This window comes from Cydia pomonella, chromosome 3, assembly GCF_033807575.1.
Source record: "Cydia pomonella isolate Wapato2018A chromosome 3, ilCydPomo1, whole genome shotgun sequence".
Lineage (NCBI taxonomy): Eukaryota > Metazoa > Arthropoda > Insecta > Lepidoptera > Tortricidae > Cydia > Cydia pomonella.
In genome coordinates this window covers 1608838-1623242 of record NC_084705.1, presented here as the reverse complement: position 1 = coordinate 1623242, position 14405 = coordinate 1608838, and the positions used below count along the sequence as shown (strand labels likewise).

The following is a 14405-nucleotide window of genomic DNA, read 5'->3' as shown; positions in this document are numbered from 1 at the left end:
CTTACACCACACTACCCTTTCTCGCTTGGGGAGTCCTTACATAAGCCTGGAGGTTCCACATAACTCAGTCAATGGTGTAACTATAGGGTGGAAAGCGAGTTAAAAAAGAGGCCCGTGCTAGCACAATTACGCTCCTGATCAACATTATCTTCTACACATCGACCAACAATCTACCTGCTCGTATGTGCCAAACTCAAACATGACTGTACGTTCCACATCACCAAAAAAAATTTTTCCTATTTAGTTTGAGCAGCAGGTCTTGGATCTTGTGAGAAGATATTTCTCCTATAAACAACTTGAGAACTGTATACTTGACAAGGTACCTCGTAGATTACCTCATTTTGCCCCAGCACCTTCTCGTGTCAAATTCCCCAGTACCAAGCTTGGACAATTTACTCAATAAATAAAGTAAATCTGCTTCCGCTGCTAATTGGCCTCCTGTAATGTGTGAATGAAAAAATTATACACTCCTTTTTTGGGCAGGCGTGTAAAAATAGCTCTAATAATTAACCCCTAAATTTATGACTTCAGTGATCCACTCCTGGAACCTGTTCCTCCTGGCAACCGCTTTGATGCCGCTCCTCACGGGTCTAGTCTTCCTCTTTCTGCCGGAGAGCCCCAAGTTCCTGATGTCGCGCGGCCGGAATGAGGAGGCCATGGAGGTGTTCAGGAAGATATACAGGCTCAATACGGGGAATCCGAAGGAGGATTATCCGGTAATTTTTGTTGTTCCGATAATTTATCGACAAACGCCATTGGAGAATTAAAACTTTTTTATTGCAAGCTTTTATTTTTGACGTTTAAAATAACACTTGCACAGTCTGGGCTGTCAAAATTGCAGCCAACTTAGCTTGGTCTAACACTAGTATCTTCTAAATCAGAAGCACCTTACCTATACTCGAGCAATACTACGCTACTGCAGCTCTTACCAAGGCATCCTACTTACTGTTGCTTGCTGTAATAGACAGTGGTCTTAGTTTTGTAGGTATTTGCAATTTTCAAAATTATCCCACATTTGGAGTTCATCTAAGGAACTTCATTAGTCATTAGATCATAACTATTTTCATAGGTAAATGTTTCTTCGTTCATATTTGCAGATCAAATGTCTAGTCGAAGAAAAAACAGAGAAACAGGCAAGTGGCGTGGCAGCACTCAGGGGCGGGTGGGCACAGCTGGCGCCCCTCTTTGGGATGCCGCACGTCAGATGGCTAGCCCTCATCTGTGCCATTCACATTGGTACCATGTTTGGGTAAGATCCAAAAGCTTTTGACTCAATAATGTCTTCCTTTTTAGCCATAGTTTGTGAGTCTGAGCTTGACCACTATTTCCATTTCTACATCGCGTCATGGCAAAAAAGATAATGGTCGTATTAAACTTCCGAATATGTATAAGTTCAGTTCTCACATTGTCATTAGACTTGAACTAAATCTTAATGATTGTATTTGTTTTATTGTGAATGATACAACCGATTTTCTGAAATTCGCCGAGAATCAGATCCGATATACATACTTCTATACAAACTTCGATAACTCAGGAATTAAATATATATAATAAACATACAAATAAATGCCCTTACTTTAGTTCGAAGCCTAACCTGAAACTAGATTATGTGATTTCACAACTGAATTGGTTAAGAAACCGTTAAACTATTTATTTATCTACAGGTCCAATACGCTCCGCCTCTGGTACCCTCAGCTCGCCGCCATGATCAACTCAGACTCTTCAGAGAGCCTCTGCTCGGCCATAGCTCCTTCCAACGTTACAACTGTCATTGAGGAAGGATGCCAGCCCATACAGACGGACATGATGACGTACATGCAGAGCGTTATAGTGGGTGCCGGGTCTGTACTGACCTATGGAATAGGAGGGATGTTGGTTAACCGGTAAGTTTAGTACAAACATTAGTGGATGACATCTAATTATGATCAACTCGGACTATTCAGAGAGCCTCGGCTCCGCAATAGCCTCTTCTAACGTCACTGTCGTTGAAGAAGGCTGTCAGCTCACAAAGACTGATCCTTTTCTAGGTTATCTGCTTGCCAGTTTCACGAATCTATTCAGTGGTTTTGCATGGTGAAGGACCAAACAATAAATAAACTATATTTTTCTATTAGTAGGATAAAAACAAGTTATTTTATAACTCTTAGCAAAAAACCTTGCTAGTTCTTCAGTATGATGCATATCAGCGGTAATCTTAATGAAATTTGTGAATTCCAGGTGTGGTAAGAAGCTAGTGTCCGCGGCATGCAGCATCACCAGCGCCGTGACCATCATCCTGATGCCGTTCCTCGGCAACAGTGCTGATGCTGTAGTGGCTTTGATGACGACAGCACTGGCGCTAACTTCGCTCAGTGGGGCTGCGCTGTCCAGCATCACTGTAGACCTGTTCCCTACTTCTCTCAGGTAATGGCCTGTTTCTAGGGCACCATTATATTCCTGATGCCGTTCCTCGGCAACAGCGGTGATGCTGTAGTGGCTCTGATGACCACAGCCTTAGCGCTTACGTCGCTCAGCGCAGCGGGGCTGCACTGTCCAGCATCACTGTGGACTTGTTCCCTACTTTTCTCAGGTTAAATTACAATACTTTTTACAGTGTGTATACTTGAAATTAAACCTCGAACATCGAAGACGATTTCTCATGCTAGTTTGTTTACATAAAACAGTTCTGTTACTTCGATTCTGAAAGACAACGCGCAGCCAGAATTCTCTCCAGGCAGTTTCTGAAAGTCTCTTTCGATTCGACTTAATTTAAAAAATAATTTAAGAAATATATGTTCTTTCCGTACTTTTATTACACGTTTGAAATTCCAAATAAGGTCTACAAACATAATATGAGACAACTGAACTGTCATCGGAACCATCATTCGACGCGTGAGGTATAAAAAAAGGATTTTAGGTAATTCAACCCCTATGGTGACAATGGATTGGATATTTTTAACGTCTAGTACGGAGGTGAGTCTATGTAAACAAATAAAATAAAATATAATAGGACAATAGGACAAGCCACAGCCTAAACCGTAGGTTTTCAACATTTTAGGTTCGCAAATAAGGTAACTAATTCTCCCCTTAGGAGGTGAAAGTTTTTGACGGCTTATTTTCGGACGATGTCACGCAGTCTCCGCCCTTTTAACCCTATAATTTCTTCTTCTTCTTGGTTCTCGCCTTATCCCGTTACGCGGGGTCGGCTTTCTTGATTTTGAGGCGCCATCTATTCCGCTGTTTTGCATCGTCGACAGACAGGCCACATTCTTTCATGTCCTTCTGGACGTTAGTCATCCACGTGGTCTGTGGCCTACCCTTCCCTCTCTTTTGTGTAGTCATGGAAAGGCACTTTATAACAATATGGTCATCGTGTCTCTTAACCCTATAATTTCTTATACAAATATCATTATGTTACAGAGTGATGGCGATGGCAACATTCCTGATGACGGGGCGAATGGGCACCATCACGGGGACGGTCACCTTCCCCGCACTCATCGACTTTGGCTGCCTTCCGCCTTTTATCACCATTTGTGCCGTCTTAGCTGGTAAATTACTTAGCTAAATATCTTATGCTAATATATAATTATAAATAAAATCATAATAAAATATAAATTTCGGAAATCCCAATCATAGACTTAAATTGGCCGGAATATTAACCGTGATTACCTTTTATATTATTTTTGAGCGCCCGATATTTCGACGCAGTTACATGCATCTTGTTCACGGGTAACCCGTTACCCGTGGACAAGATACACGTGTGTGGATTTAAGTCTAGTAAAACTAACCGTGAATCTTGTAAAACTGTTATCATAAACCCAATGCACCCAAACCAAAGAAATTTCTATTTTCGTTTTTCGGGGTAGGGCCCGATCCGAACTTTAAGATATGTCAAACGTTTGCTCAAGATGTCAAAAGTGACGTTTCTTCAAACAAAAACGTCACTTTTCACACTAACATATCCAATCCATATCGTATCTTTAGGAAATTTTTGAGGTATCTTAAAATTCATATCGGACCGTAATTCTAATATTTCAGGGATTCCCTGTTTCACAACAAAGTTCATAATCAGTGACATCTAGGAATTCCTCTTAACATCTTGTTGTAAAATTTTGTTCTTTACTTACCTATATATTACCTAGATAGGGTAACAATTTGTAATAAACTCAGTTCGTAGCAACTCGCAATGCGATAGAGCGAGCGAGTTCAAAAGAAGAACTATAGATGGCGCTATTCTTAAACTTTAGTTTACAAACTGGGAAGGAAAGATAATGCAAAGGAAAACGAAGATAATGTGAAGGAGGATAATGTAATGGAGAGAAGATAGAGGAAAGGAAAGATAATGTTATTTCAAGCATTTATTTCTTTTTCACATTATATAGCCTAAATAGCTTAACATTTTAATCCTTTGAACGCAAGAAGATTCGATGATAAAGCACCTTCACACTTTCAAGGAAGCTTTATATTTAGTAGTATTTATTATTAACGTGATATTAGTGTGTGCGTGACATTTGTTACGACAAGTGGCGGTCAAAAGGATGCCATAGTCATTTCTTATGTTAGATCCAGTCATGTTATAATTTTATTGTAAATATATTATTATTCTGACTATTAAGACGGGGCATCTTTATCTTAAGTTAGAGTTATTGAGGTAAAACGTTTAAAGCTACGAAATCGCAAAATCTTCTACCGCAAGTTTCAGGCGGCGAGCCATATGTCTTGTTCCTTTCTAATTTCCTGAGTGTACACCCCCTCTTAAAACTTAACCTTGTTTTTTTCAGTTTGTGGTGTCGCTTGTTTCCTTCTGCCGAATACGACATTGAAGAAACTAGAATAACATTTACCTTAAGTTAAGATTCTTATGAGATTTTATACAGAGTGTAAATTTAGTCACCAGCCATAATTTACGGGGTGAATATATAGGTCTTACAGAGCAACTTTCACTACGGGACCAACCCCGTAAATGCGAAAAAAAATTTTTTTATCTCCCATACATTTTGGTGGATATTTTGTATGGAAGAGTTAATTTTTTTTTCGATTTCGGGGTTGGTCCCATAGTAAAAGTTGCTCAGTATGACCTATACCTGGTAAATATATTGTAGTTGACTAAATTTACACTCTTTATTTGTGTACTGCCAGGTACTGCCTAAAATTTCTATGAAAGTTTCGTGTTTTTTTACTGTTTTGTAGTAATTATGTATACCTACATATTTAGTGTATGTGGTATGTGAACTATTATTAGTGTAAATATGTATATATAATATGTATAAGAAAACTTGCCATTCCATTTTGTAAATATATTTGTTGTATTTTTGTGTCAACTATCCAGGTTAGGGATAAAAAATAATTAAAAGTCAAGTTTAAAAATAATCTGTTCTTTTATTTTATTCCATTTTGATCTCAGGCGCTCACAACTTAGGTCTTAATCAGGGATAACAATAACTAACTATCTACATTATTAAAAATTTATAACGAGTGTTTTTTTTGTCACCTAATAGTTTACGAGGTGAATATACAGGGTGATTCATGAGACGTGAGCAGGACCAAGCCTACACAATCAGTAAATGTTAATGAATAGTTCACCGTCTTATTTAAGTAAAACAATCACGCTTTTTTTCTGTTGTCTAACTTTTTTAAGGACTTTTTTGATTATCTACAATCATGGACACCCTACAACACTTAATTAACAAAGATAAAACTTCTTTAACCGTTATGACAGCACTTTGATTATGACGAAAATCAAATGTCACACTTGAGTGATACGATTTTTCAAAAGTAACCAGATTCTGATGACATTCAATTTGTCACTTGTTATGGATAAAACAAAGAGGGTGACCATAAAAGTCGTAAATAAAATAAAATAAAATTTTTGAACAGAAAAAAATAATTTAACGTTAATCTCACAAATACTGGTACGAAACAATAACTGATAACTTACTGAATACGCAGGCTTGATCCTGCTCACGTCTCCTGAATTATCCTGTATAGGTCATACTGAGCAACTTTTACTATGGGGCCAACAACGAAACCGCAACAAGATATCAACATGAGACTAGCTAAAATGTATGAAACAGACAAATTTTTCGCGATTTCGGGTTTGGTCCCATGGTAAAAGTTGCTCAGTATGACCTATATATTCATCCCGTAAATTATTGCAGGTGACTAAAAACACCATGTATTATTATTTTTTTATTATCAACATATTTTTAACTAATGTATCCAAGTTGTGTAGGGTCCGTGCACTTTGTGCGTGGACTAAAGTCCGTGTAAGACAAAGTGTGCATCTACATGACATCGACAAAGTGTAACGGCGCCACTATAAGTGTTATATCTTCATAGAAATAAGACATTTATAGCAGCGTGTGTACACTCAATCGCTTCCCAAATCGATGCAGACTTGTCTTCAGACATGGGATTTTTGGGGGCACAATTAAATAACCGAGTTTCTATACCAATAATCTTAATTATCGATACTTATATACAGTCAAAATATTTAATTTCAGTATCTATGGAAGAGGCAAGGAACAGAATCGCCATATACCAAAAAGTGTCCGACAAAAAATCATAAATAGGTGGCGCTACAATACCTAGAATGCTTGAAAAAAAATCTAATCATAGACAGCGCACTTCACTCCGTCAATAACGCCTAGGTTCTTAACTACTCTAGCGCTACTCTGGAGAGATTTGGAACTATTATTTATAGCTGACAGCTGGACACTTTATCAACAGTTCTGCCTGAGGAGATTCTGTTCCTTGCCTTCCATATCTGTATCATTTCATACCTTATCACAGTGACAACCCACATAAAAGTCACTAGCGACCTCATACTATTGTCGCTGTGACTGAAATTAAACTCCTTAACCATACTAGTGATCGCTCCGAGCTTTGAAAGTGTTATTTTTTAATTATTATGGAATCAGTGATAATGTCAATGGTACATAAAGCACCCCTCAAATTATCGCCAGATTATGACAATATATTTGCCCCCTAATCCGATGTCTGATTATTCTAGACGGACTATATACATTGTTTAAAAATACGCGTATTTGTTAAGGCGTACATCAGTCTAATGCAATGACTAAACAGCATATAATTATTTGTTTAAATAACATTCGGTAATACCTAATGCTTTAAAATCAACATTATGCTTGAAAACATTTTGTGACCGCGGAAAATAGGCGTTCTATCTAGATAGGCACAATTTTAATAAGGGGAAGATTTCAATATGGAGAAGACCGTCTACAAGCTCTTTCGTCGCTTTTTACCCTTGCATTTGTACACGTACTTCACTTAGAGGTCGAACGATATTGAAAGTTGCCATACAAATTTTGCTGTCACTACGGTATTCGAAAAAAGCCCGTATAACGGCATATCGGAATAATTAACGCCGTGTGAATTTAGCCTTACCCAATGACGATCTTCCCCAAAATAAATTTATAGGCCGGTCTTCTCTATATTCACCTTAATTTTCTATAATGACTGAAATTTCAATGGCTAAATGTACCTATTACTGGCATCTTATTACCATTATAAATAATATTATAACAAAACTATTGCATTTTATAGACCTATCAAACGGTTTTAAAAACAGTTTCTTTTAAAGTAAAATTAAACTCTTGGACAGTTCAAATGTGACAGTTTTAATTTAAATATAATATTGGTCAGTGGTCATTATAATTTCAAGATTTTCTTTTGGTCACGGAAAAATTGGCTACGTGTATGTAGATGAAATAGCTTAGGGCGTTCGCGTCACTTGGCGGGTGCACGGAGCGGGCGCACGTACGCGGGTGCCAATGAAGGTAAAATCCGGCGCACGCGCCCGCGTCAGCTCTCTCTATTTTTCGTTAACCCGCTCCCCTGCTTCATGCAACCGCACCAGCTAGCGGACGCCATTATTGGTACAGAATAAAACAACGAATACATAGATCAGTGCCTAGTAAAGTTATACAGAATTCGCAACAAAGATAGTCACAAATAACAAGTAGCCGACCGAAAGACGTTTACAAATCGAAAAATGTAGATTTCGAAAGAGAAGAAAAGTAAGTATTAAAAACACGTTTAAGTCATTATACCAACGGATTTCATCGACCGACTACTTGTGATTTTGTATCTACGTAAATAACCTACTACCTACCGAATCGGCCAAGATGCATGCAGGTACGTACGGAGTGTTTTAAAAGTAACAACAGTAATAGCCAATAGTGAAATCGGTAGTGACAGAAAACGGTAACGGTAATGACATTGACTGGCCGAGACGGCAGCTGCGGAAAACGAAGCAAGACCTTTAAAGACTAGATAAACTTTATTGTCATCGACTCACTCGGTCCTAAAGCGTGTTATGTATATAATTTACCCTTAAATTCGAGCTTTTCCATTCAAACATTTGTATAACTATGTAAAGACTTAACTTTATAGGCCAGTGAAATTGACAGTAGTATCCTACGTAAATTTTGGATTTATTATAGGTATTTGAATACAACGCAAGGCACAATGTTTATTCTGTAGACATTACCTATCTATTTTTAAATCATTTTATTATAAAATTGGCAGATCTTCGTAGATTAAGAGTAGTCACGTCGGTTGGCGCTTGACAGGAATGTCAGCACTGTTCAGTGACATCGCCATGGTTCCCGGTGTAGCTTGGCACAAGGCCGCTTAAAAATGCTTACACAGCCTTCACATTAAACAAACTATCTCGCAATACATCAGTGTCAATTACTGTACAAAAAGAACTCTATACACTAACTCTTAAATAATTGTACAATCTAAGGTAAGGCATATTTTAAAATATAAATAGTTTAATTACATATTTAAAGTACATTATTGTAAGTATTAATTTATTATTTACAGTCTCGCGTTGTCTTAAGTCGAGTGCTATACATAATACAATCCTTACAATTGTATAGGTGACTATACATGGTGCACACAGCGTTGACAGTAAGGCCTCATATATATCATGACTTTCAAAAGTGCTACGTATCACAAGACTTGCGACCACAAATATATCAGTTACGAAAATACGTCGTGTCGTGACGACGATGTTATCATGTTACTCCTTAAAAACAGGAAAAACGACGGTACAAAACTGAAATGCAGGCTATTGAGACGTGTTCAAAATGTCAGCAAAATGTAGTCAACTCACTCATATTGATATTTTCTAAAACGGTTAATGTCAAAATGTCGCTGACATATTCGTAGATGTAAACATGTGATACAGAGCAATGCTCACAGAGAAGGCAGGAACGAATAGAGGCAATAAGTCGCACTCCACAAAAAATTGGCTTCTCCAATTTCAGCGAGTTATTTCACGAAAAAATGGCGTGACATGGTAATGACTCGATGTGACATGGTAATGACATGAAGTAATGCAGTAATGACAATGGTGGCTCTCCTAACGTCCCGCGTCTCCCGTGAGAACACATTCACACGATAAATTCATTAAAATCACTGGTTATAAGGCCTCTCCACATAAACCTGTTTAAATTATAACATCACATAAATAATTGGTTAAGTTCATAAACACCGCGTCCGTAAAAACGTTTGTAAAAACACAATCCCGTATAAAAAGTTTTACAAGCACTAGGGTCAGCTGGGGGGCGCGAGGAGGACCTCGAGCCAGCAGGGGCAGGCGGTGACGTCGCGGCGCGAGTACTTGGGGCCCCAGCCCTTGGCGAAGGAGATGCGCACGGAGCGCGGGTCCACGGGGCCCACGTGCGGCGGCGCGGCGGCGGGCGGCGGCGCGGCGGGGTCGAACACGCGCAGGCAGTGCCCCGGCGCCACGCGCCACACCAGCAGCGCGCGCGCCGCCGCCGCGTCCAGCGCCGGCGAGCTGCAGAACACGGGCTGCTGGCTGCGGTTGTACAGCCACACGCCGTCCGACTCCAGGGACAGAGTCACGCCCAGACCGATTTTCGATCGGATCTTCTTCACCTGAAACCAAATAAATAGATTCGTTAGTTCTCATAGACAGTATGACGCTCCTTAAGGTTTCTACTGTACCTACAGAGCATGACCTTATCCATATATACTAATACCTATTTTAAACGCGAAAGTACCTCTTTTGTCTATTATAGATCGTGCCATTCACGACGACGCTTGCCTGTACTCGTAATGTCATGTTAATAAAGATTAGATTTGACAAATCTGCGCGTCATCGTGAATGACACGAACTATACCTCTTCACGCTTAAATTGCTGAATCGCCCGAAGGACATAGGACTGATTTTATCCATCATCATCATCATTTTACGCAACGTCGCGAGCAGAAACTAGTTCATCATAAAAAATGTGTCTAACCGCGAGTATGCTAAATGAGTAGGACCATATATAAAACGTTTGTGGTCAGGCATGCCTGTAAATGTACCTACTTATAATTTTATTTTAATTGTCAAACCTAATTACGAGTACGTAGCCATTAAAGTAGCTACCTAATGAATATTCCAATTCTAGTTATTACTACTGTTAGATTATAATTATAATTGATTAAGCAATTAAAATTTTAGTACGCTGATGTAAATAAATTCTCTTCGTGTTTCGAAAGATATTGAAAACTAGTACTCATAATAATAAATATAGCCAGATTAATTTAATAATAGATATGGGTCAGTATTTAATGATATTGTAGTACAGAACTTTAAATCTCAGAATAATGCTAGTGAAATTTAGAATTAGATATTTATATGTACGCGTTATTTAGGTGCATATATAGTGATAGAAGGCCACACATAATATGATAAACGGCACTAAATCTTTATCAAACTAAATTTAGCACTGATTTCAATACTGCGCGTAGTGAGACACGATAACCTTTGGATCACTAGAATCATTCTATAACTCTAAATTACCCTAAAGTATTTAGCAGGCGTTATTACTTCTAGCGATTAAAAATTCAAGGATCGTATTATATACAAACTCGAATTAGGCAGTTAGTTTACTTTGGACGAGAATTGAAGGAATGAAATCATACCCACATAAAACGTGTATGGAGATAAGAATTCCAAATTAAATATTACGTGGCGCTAACAGTTACATTTTTTTCTACGTGCAATGCAACATGATTACGACATACAGAAGCGGTGTTGGCCGAATGGATCTAATGTCCGACTTTTTAATCCGGAGATCTTCGATATTTAGAGACTGTATACACCCCTAATAAAGTATCTAATATTTCATCTATTTGTAACTGTATTTTGTTATTTTTATTATTTGTAAAAATTGTACATATAACAGCGCCCATGTGGCCTATTTGCTGAATAATTGTTTGATATTTGGAGCTCGTGGACTTAAATCCTGGCTCGCACTAATGAGTTTTGCTGGACTACTGGAAACCTGTATACATCCGCGACGAAATTCAAAGGTTTGTATGTGAAGTCCTCAACTTGCATTGGGCCAGCTTGGGGACGATAGCCGAGCCCTCTCGTGCATGAGAGGAAGCCTGTGCCCAGCAGTGGGACGTAGGCTGAATTATTGTTGAGAAATCATCGTTCACACTATTTTATGGTACCATTGACGATTCGTGACCCTTAATACAAAGCCGTAGAGTTCACCGACAGACATTTAAGAGTTCTTCCGTCGGTAAATGCTTCAATTAAAGAAACCAGAGGAAATCTGCCACCAGTTCAAATGGCCCGAACAATTATACTGATGTGATAATTGTCGACCATTTATTCCGTAAATGGTTACAGAAGTGCTTTAATTGCATAATTTCTTCATTCTTAAGATATTTATATTTTGCACTATTAGATAAAGCTGATAAAGTTTCTTTCAATCTGTAGATACCTTTCAAAACCATGTAAGTTTACGTACCTACTTGATTTTTTTTTACACTGAGTTTTACTGAAAATACCGAATCCAAATTCTAGAAATATTATAGTCACACCAATTTATAGATGGTCATTGCGATATTTTTAAAGCGACTCCAGTTCCATTTAGTCCTATGTCCTATCCCCATGCCCCATTTAGTCCATATTTAGTTCCATTTAGTAAAGTGGAACTGCTAATGACGACCATAAAATGAAAGCATGCTCTTTTGCTTTCACGGTGTAACCGTGAACTGGTGACTTGCATTTGATGAAGTGAACATATAGACCAGCGGTTGAACAAAAATGGGTTTCGATAATATTAAAGTTTTTTCTTTTTTGATATGTCATTGGGAGTATGTTAAATAATACTTTGGTAAAAAGTTAGAAATTTTAAGGTTGAGCTTTCGGTTATATTTAAATATTTTAATTTTTGCTAATAACTAAGTAAATATAGAATTAAAGTTACAGAAAACTTTAGCATATCGAATAACACTTCAATTTATGTACAATTTTCAGTTTTTAGAAATCTGGAACAGCTGCTTTCTGGTAAACGTAAAAACACGAGTTATTTTGTAAATATAGAATTAGAGTTGCTGATATTGCAAAATTACGATATTATCGATCAACTTAGTATTCTAGTAAAAAGTTAGACATGTAGACAATGTGCTTGTCTAGATATTGATTTCAGGTTAAGCAGTATAGCTAATATTGAATTAAAGTTTGTAGAGTTAATAATAATCGATCATCAACAATGATCTCAGTTACTAAACAAAAATTTAGAAATATAAAATCACAGCGACACTCATTACTGATATGTATGCATTCCTTGCTTATATAAATACGTTAAGTTTCAAACGCGCGGCAAGTTTGCGCGCGCCGCGCGCTGTGGCAGGAGGCAGCGAACAACGGTAGTGGGGAGCGGGGTGCCCTTGACTGCGTTTACGGTCCATCAAAAAAATTCCTAAAGCGTGTTTTAAATTAATAGCAATAGAAAATTGTTATTTTGTTGTTACTATAATAGGTATTGCCCGCGGTTTCGTTCACGTAGAATTCGTTATCGCGTTACATGAATATTATTTATTTATTTAAACTTTATTGCACAAACAAAAAAAAACACAAATGGCGGACTTAATGCCAAAAGGCATTCTCTACCAGTCAACCATTGGGTCAAATAGAGACAAAAAAAACACATTCTCATACAGATGACCACCCTTCCTTGTACCATTTTAAAAGCCAGTTGCAGCTTTTCTTTCCCGATTTTTTTCAGATATTTGGACTTGGTATTTTCCTCGCGATAGTTATTTGTTTTAAGGGGAATGTTGTTAACCGCTAATGCTAATATTGATAACCGATAGTTATATAGAGATACGTTATAAGGTATATGCACCCTCATGTTATTTATTTCTGATAAGAAATAAATGTAAGACAAAATTCACAGTGATACATTTCAAGTAGGTTGCCTTGTAAGATTGCGTACGGATAGTTTTTTTGTTTGTTATTTCATCGTATGATATATCAAATGAAAGCTTATTTGAAAGTTGCCTTATTAAAAAAGTTGGTCCAGTTAATGGTCGCCTAGATTAACCGATTTTTATATAAAATGTAGGCAACCATGGACTGGACCAACTTGTTAAAAAGGCAACCTAGTACAGTTAGTAATATAGTACCTGGGCGACCGAGCTTTGCTCGGTTATAGCTATTTGTTGTAATATGGTGGTGATAATCTACATAAACTTAAAAAGTAAAATGTGAACTGACAATTATTATTATTTACAATCGATTTTAACCTTACAGCACTTGTCACAGAGTAACGCCATCTATTGTCGATTTCTCTTATTACATAGGTCTTTTTTTTACTAAATTAAACTTGTGTAAAACAATAAAAATTAAAAAATTATATATAAACTTGAACATATAAAAAAAAAACAAAAGTTAGTCACCGGGCGAGATTCGAACCCGTAACACTCGTTTAGCAGTCCGCGTCTTAACCCGCTGGACCAGACGGACACTGGCCGGCAACACGAAATTAGTGACCATATTCTGCGTCGAAAGAAAAACGCATGAAAACTCGACAACACGCGTTTTCCCAAACATAAGACTAATCTAGATAGATTGTATACCCCCAAAAACCCCTATATACCAAATTTCAGCGAAATCGTTAGAGCCGTTTCCGAGATCACAGAAATATATATATATACAAGAACTGCTCGTTTAAAGGTATAAGATAAAATAACTTTTCTTTTGATATATCATGTGACGTTTTCGTTTACACACTAAAAGCACAGTGTAAAAAGTAACAGTGGGCCGACGCCTTTGATGTTTGCGTAAATGCCGACACCGCTCAAGGTCTCCGTACCTACCTAGGGTTATCACAGACTTACACAACTGCCCAAAAGAGGATGGAAATGTTTTTAGTTTTCATGTTGTATGATGTATGTGTACTAATTTTACAAATGACGTCCATTTTGGAAATAAAGATGGCGGACGTCACTTTTTTGAAAAAGTCGTCATGGGTGTTGTTTTCTGGGTTTTTAGGGGTGTGGATTTCAAAAATGGCATCTATTTTGAAAATAAATATGGCGGACGCTACTTTTTGAAATGGGTGTCGATGTGTGTAGCCGTGATA

General features: G+C 37.7%; 2 protein-coding genes and 1 long non-coding RNA gene across 3 annotated transcripts in view; 2 read left to right on the top strand and 1 right to left on the bottom strand.

Annotated features, from left to right (window-relative positions):
- LOC133515734 (synaptic vesicle glycoprotein 2B-like) overlaps positions 1 to 5349 on the top strand; it is a 32905-nt gene extending 27556 nt beyond the window's left edge. The window contains exons 5-10 of the mRNA XM_061848303.1: positions 532 to 716; positions 1098 to 1249; positions 1665 to 1883; positions 2218 to 2403; positions 3400 to 3527; positions 4761 to 5349. Coding sequence (XP_061704287.1) covers positions 532 to 716; positions 1098 to 1249; positions 1665 to 1883; positions 2218 to 2403; positions 3400 to 3527; positions 4761 to 4816 — 926 coding nt within the window. The 3' untranslated portion in view covers positions 4817 to 5349. The remainder of the gene's footprint in view (positions 1 to 531; positions 717 to 1097; positions 1250 to 1664; positions 1884 to 2217; positions 2404 to 3399; positions 3528 to 4760) is intronic.
- The window catches only part of LOC133515749 (uncharacterized), a 182562-nt gene that overhangs the window by 35078 nt on the left and 133079 nt on the right, over positions 1 to 14405 (top strand). The window lies entirely within an intron of this gene.
- Positions 7604 to 14405, bottom strand: part of LOC133515735 (mothers against decapentaplegic homolog 6) — a 53863-nt gene continuing 47061 nt past the window's right edge. The window contains exon 5 of the mRNA XM_061848304.1: positions 7604 to 9909. Coding sequence (XP_061704288.1) covers positions 9565 to 9909 — 345 coding nt within the window. The 3' untranslated portion in view covers positions 7604 to 9564. The remainder of the gene's footprint in view (positions 9910 to 14405) is intronic.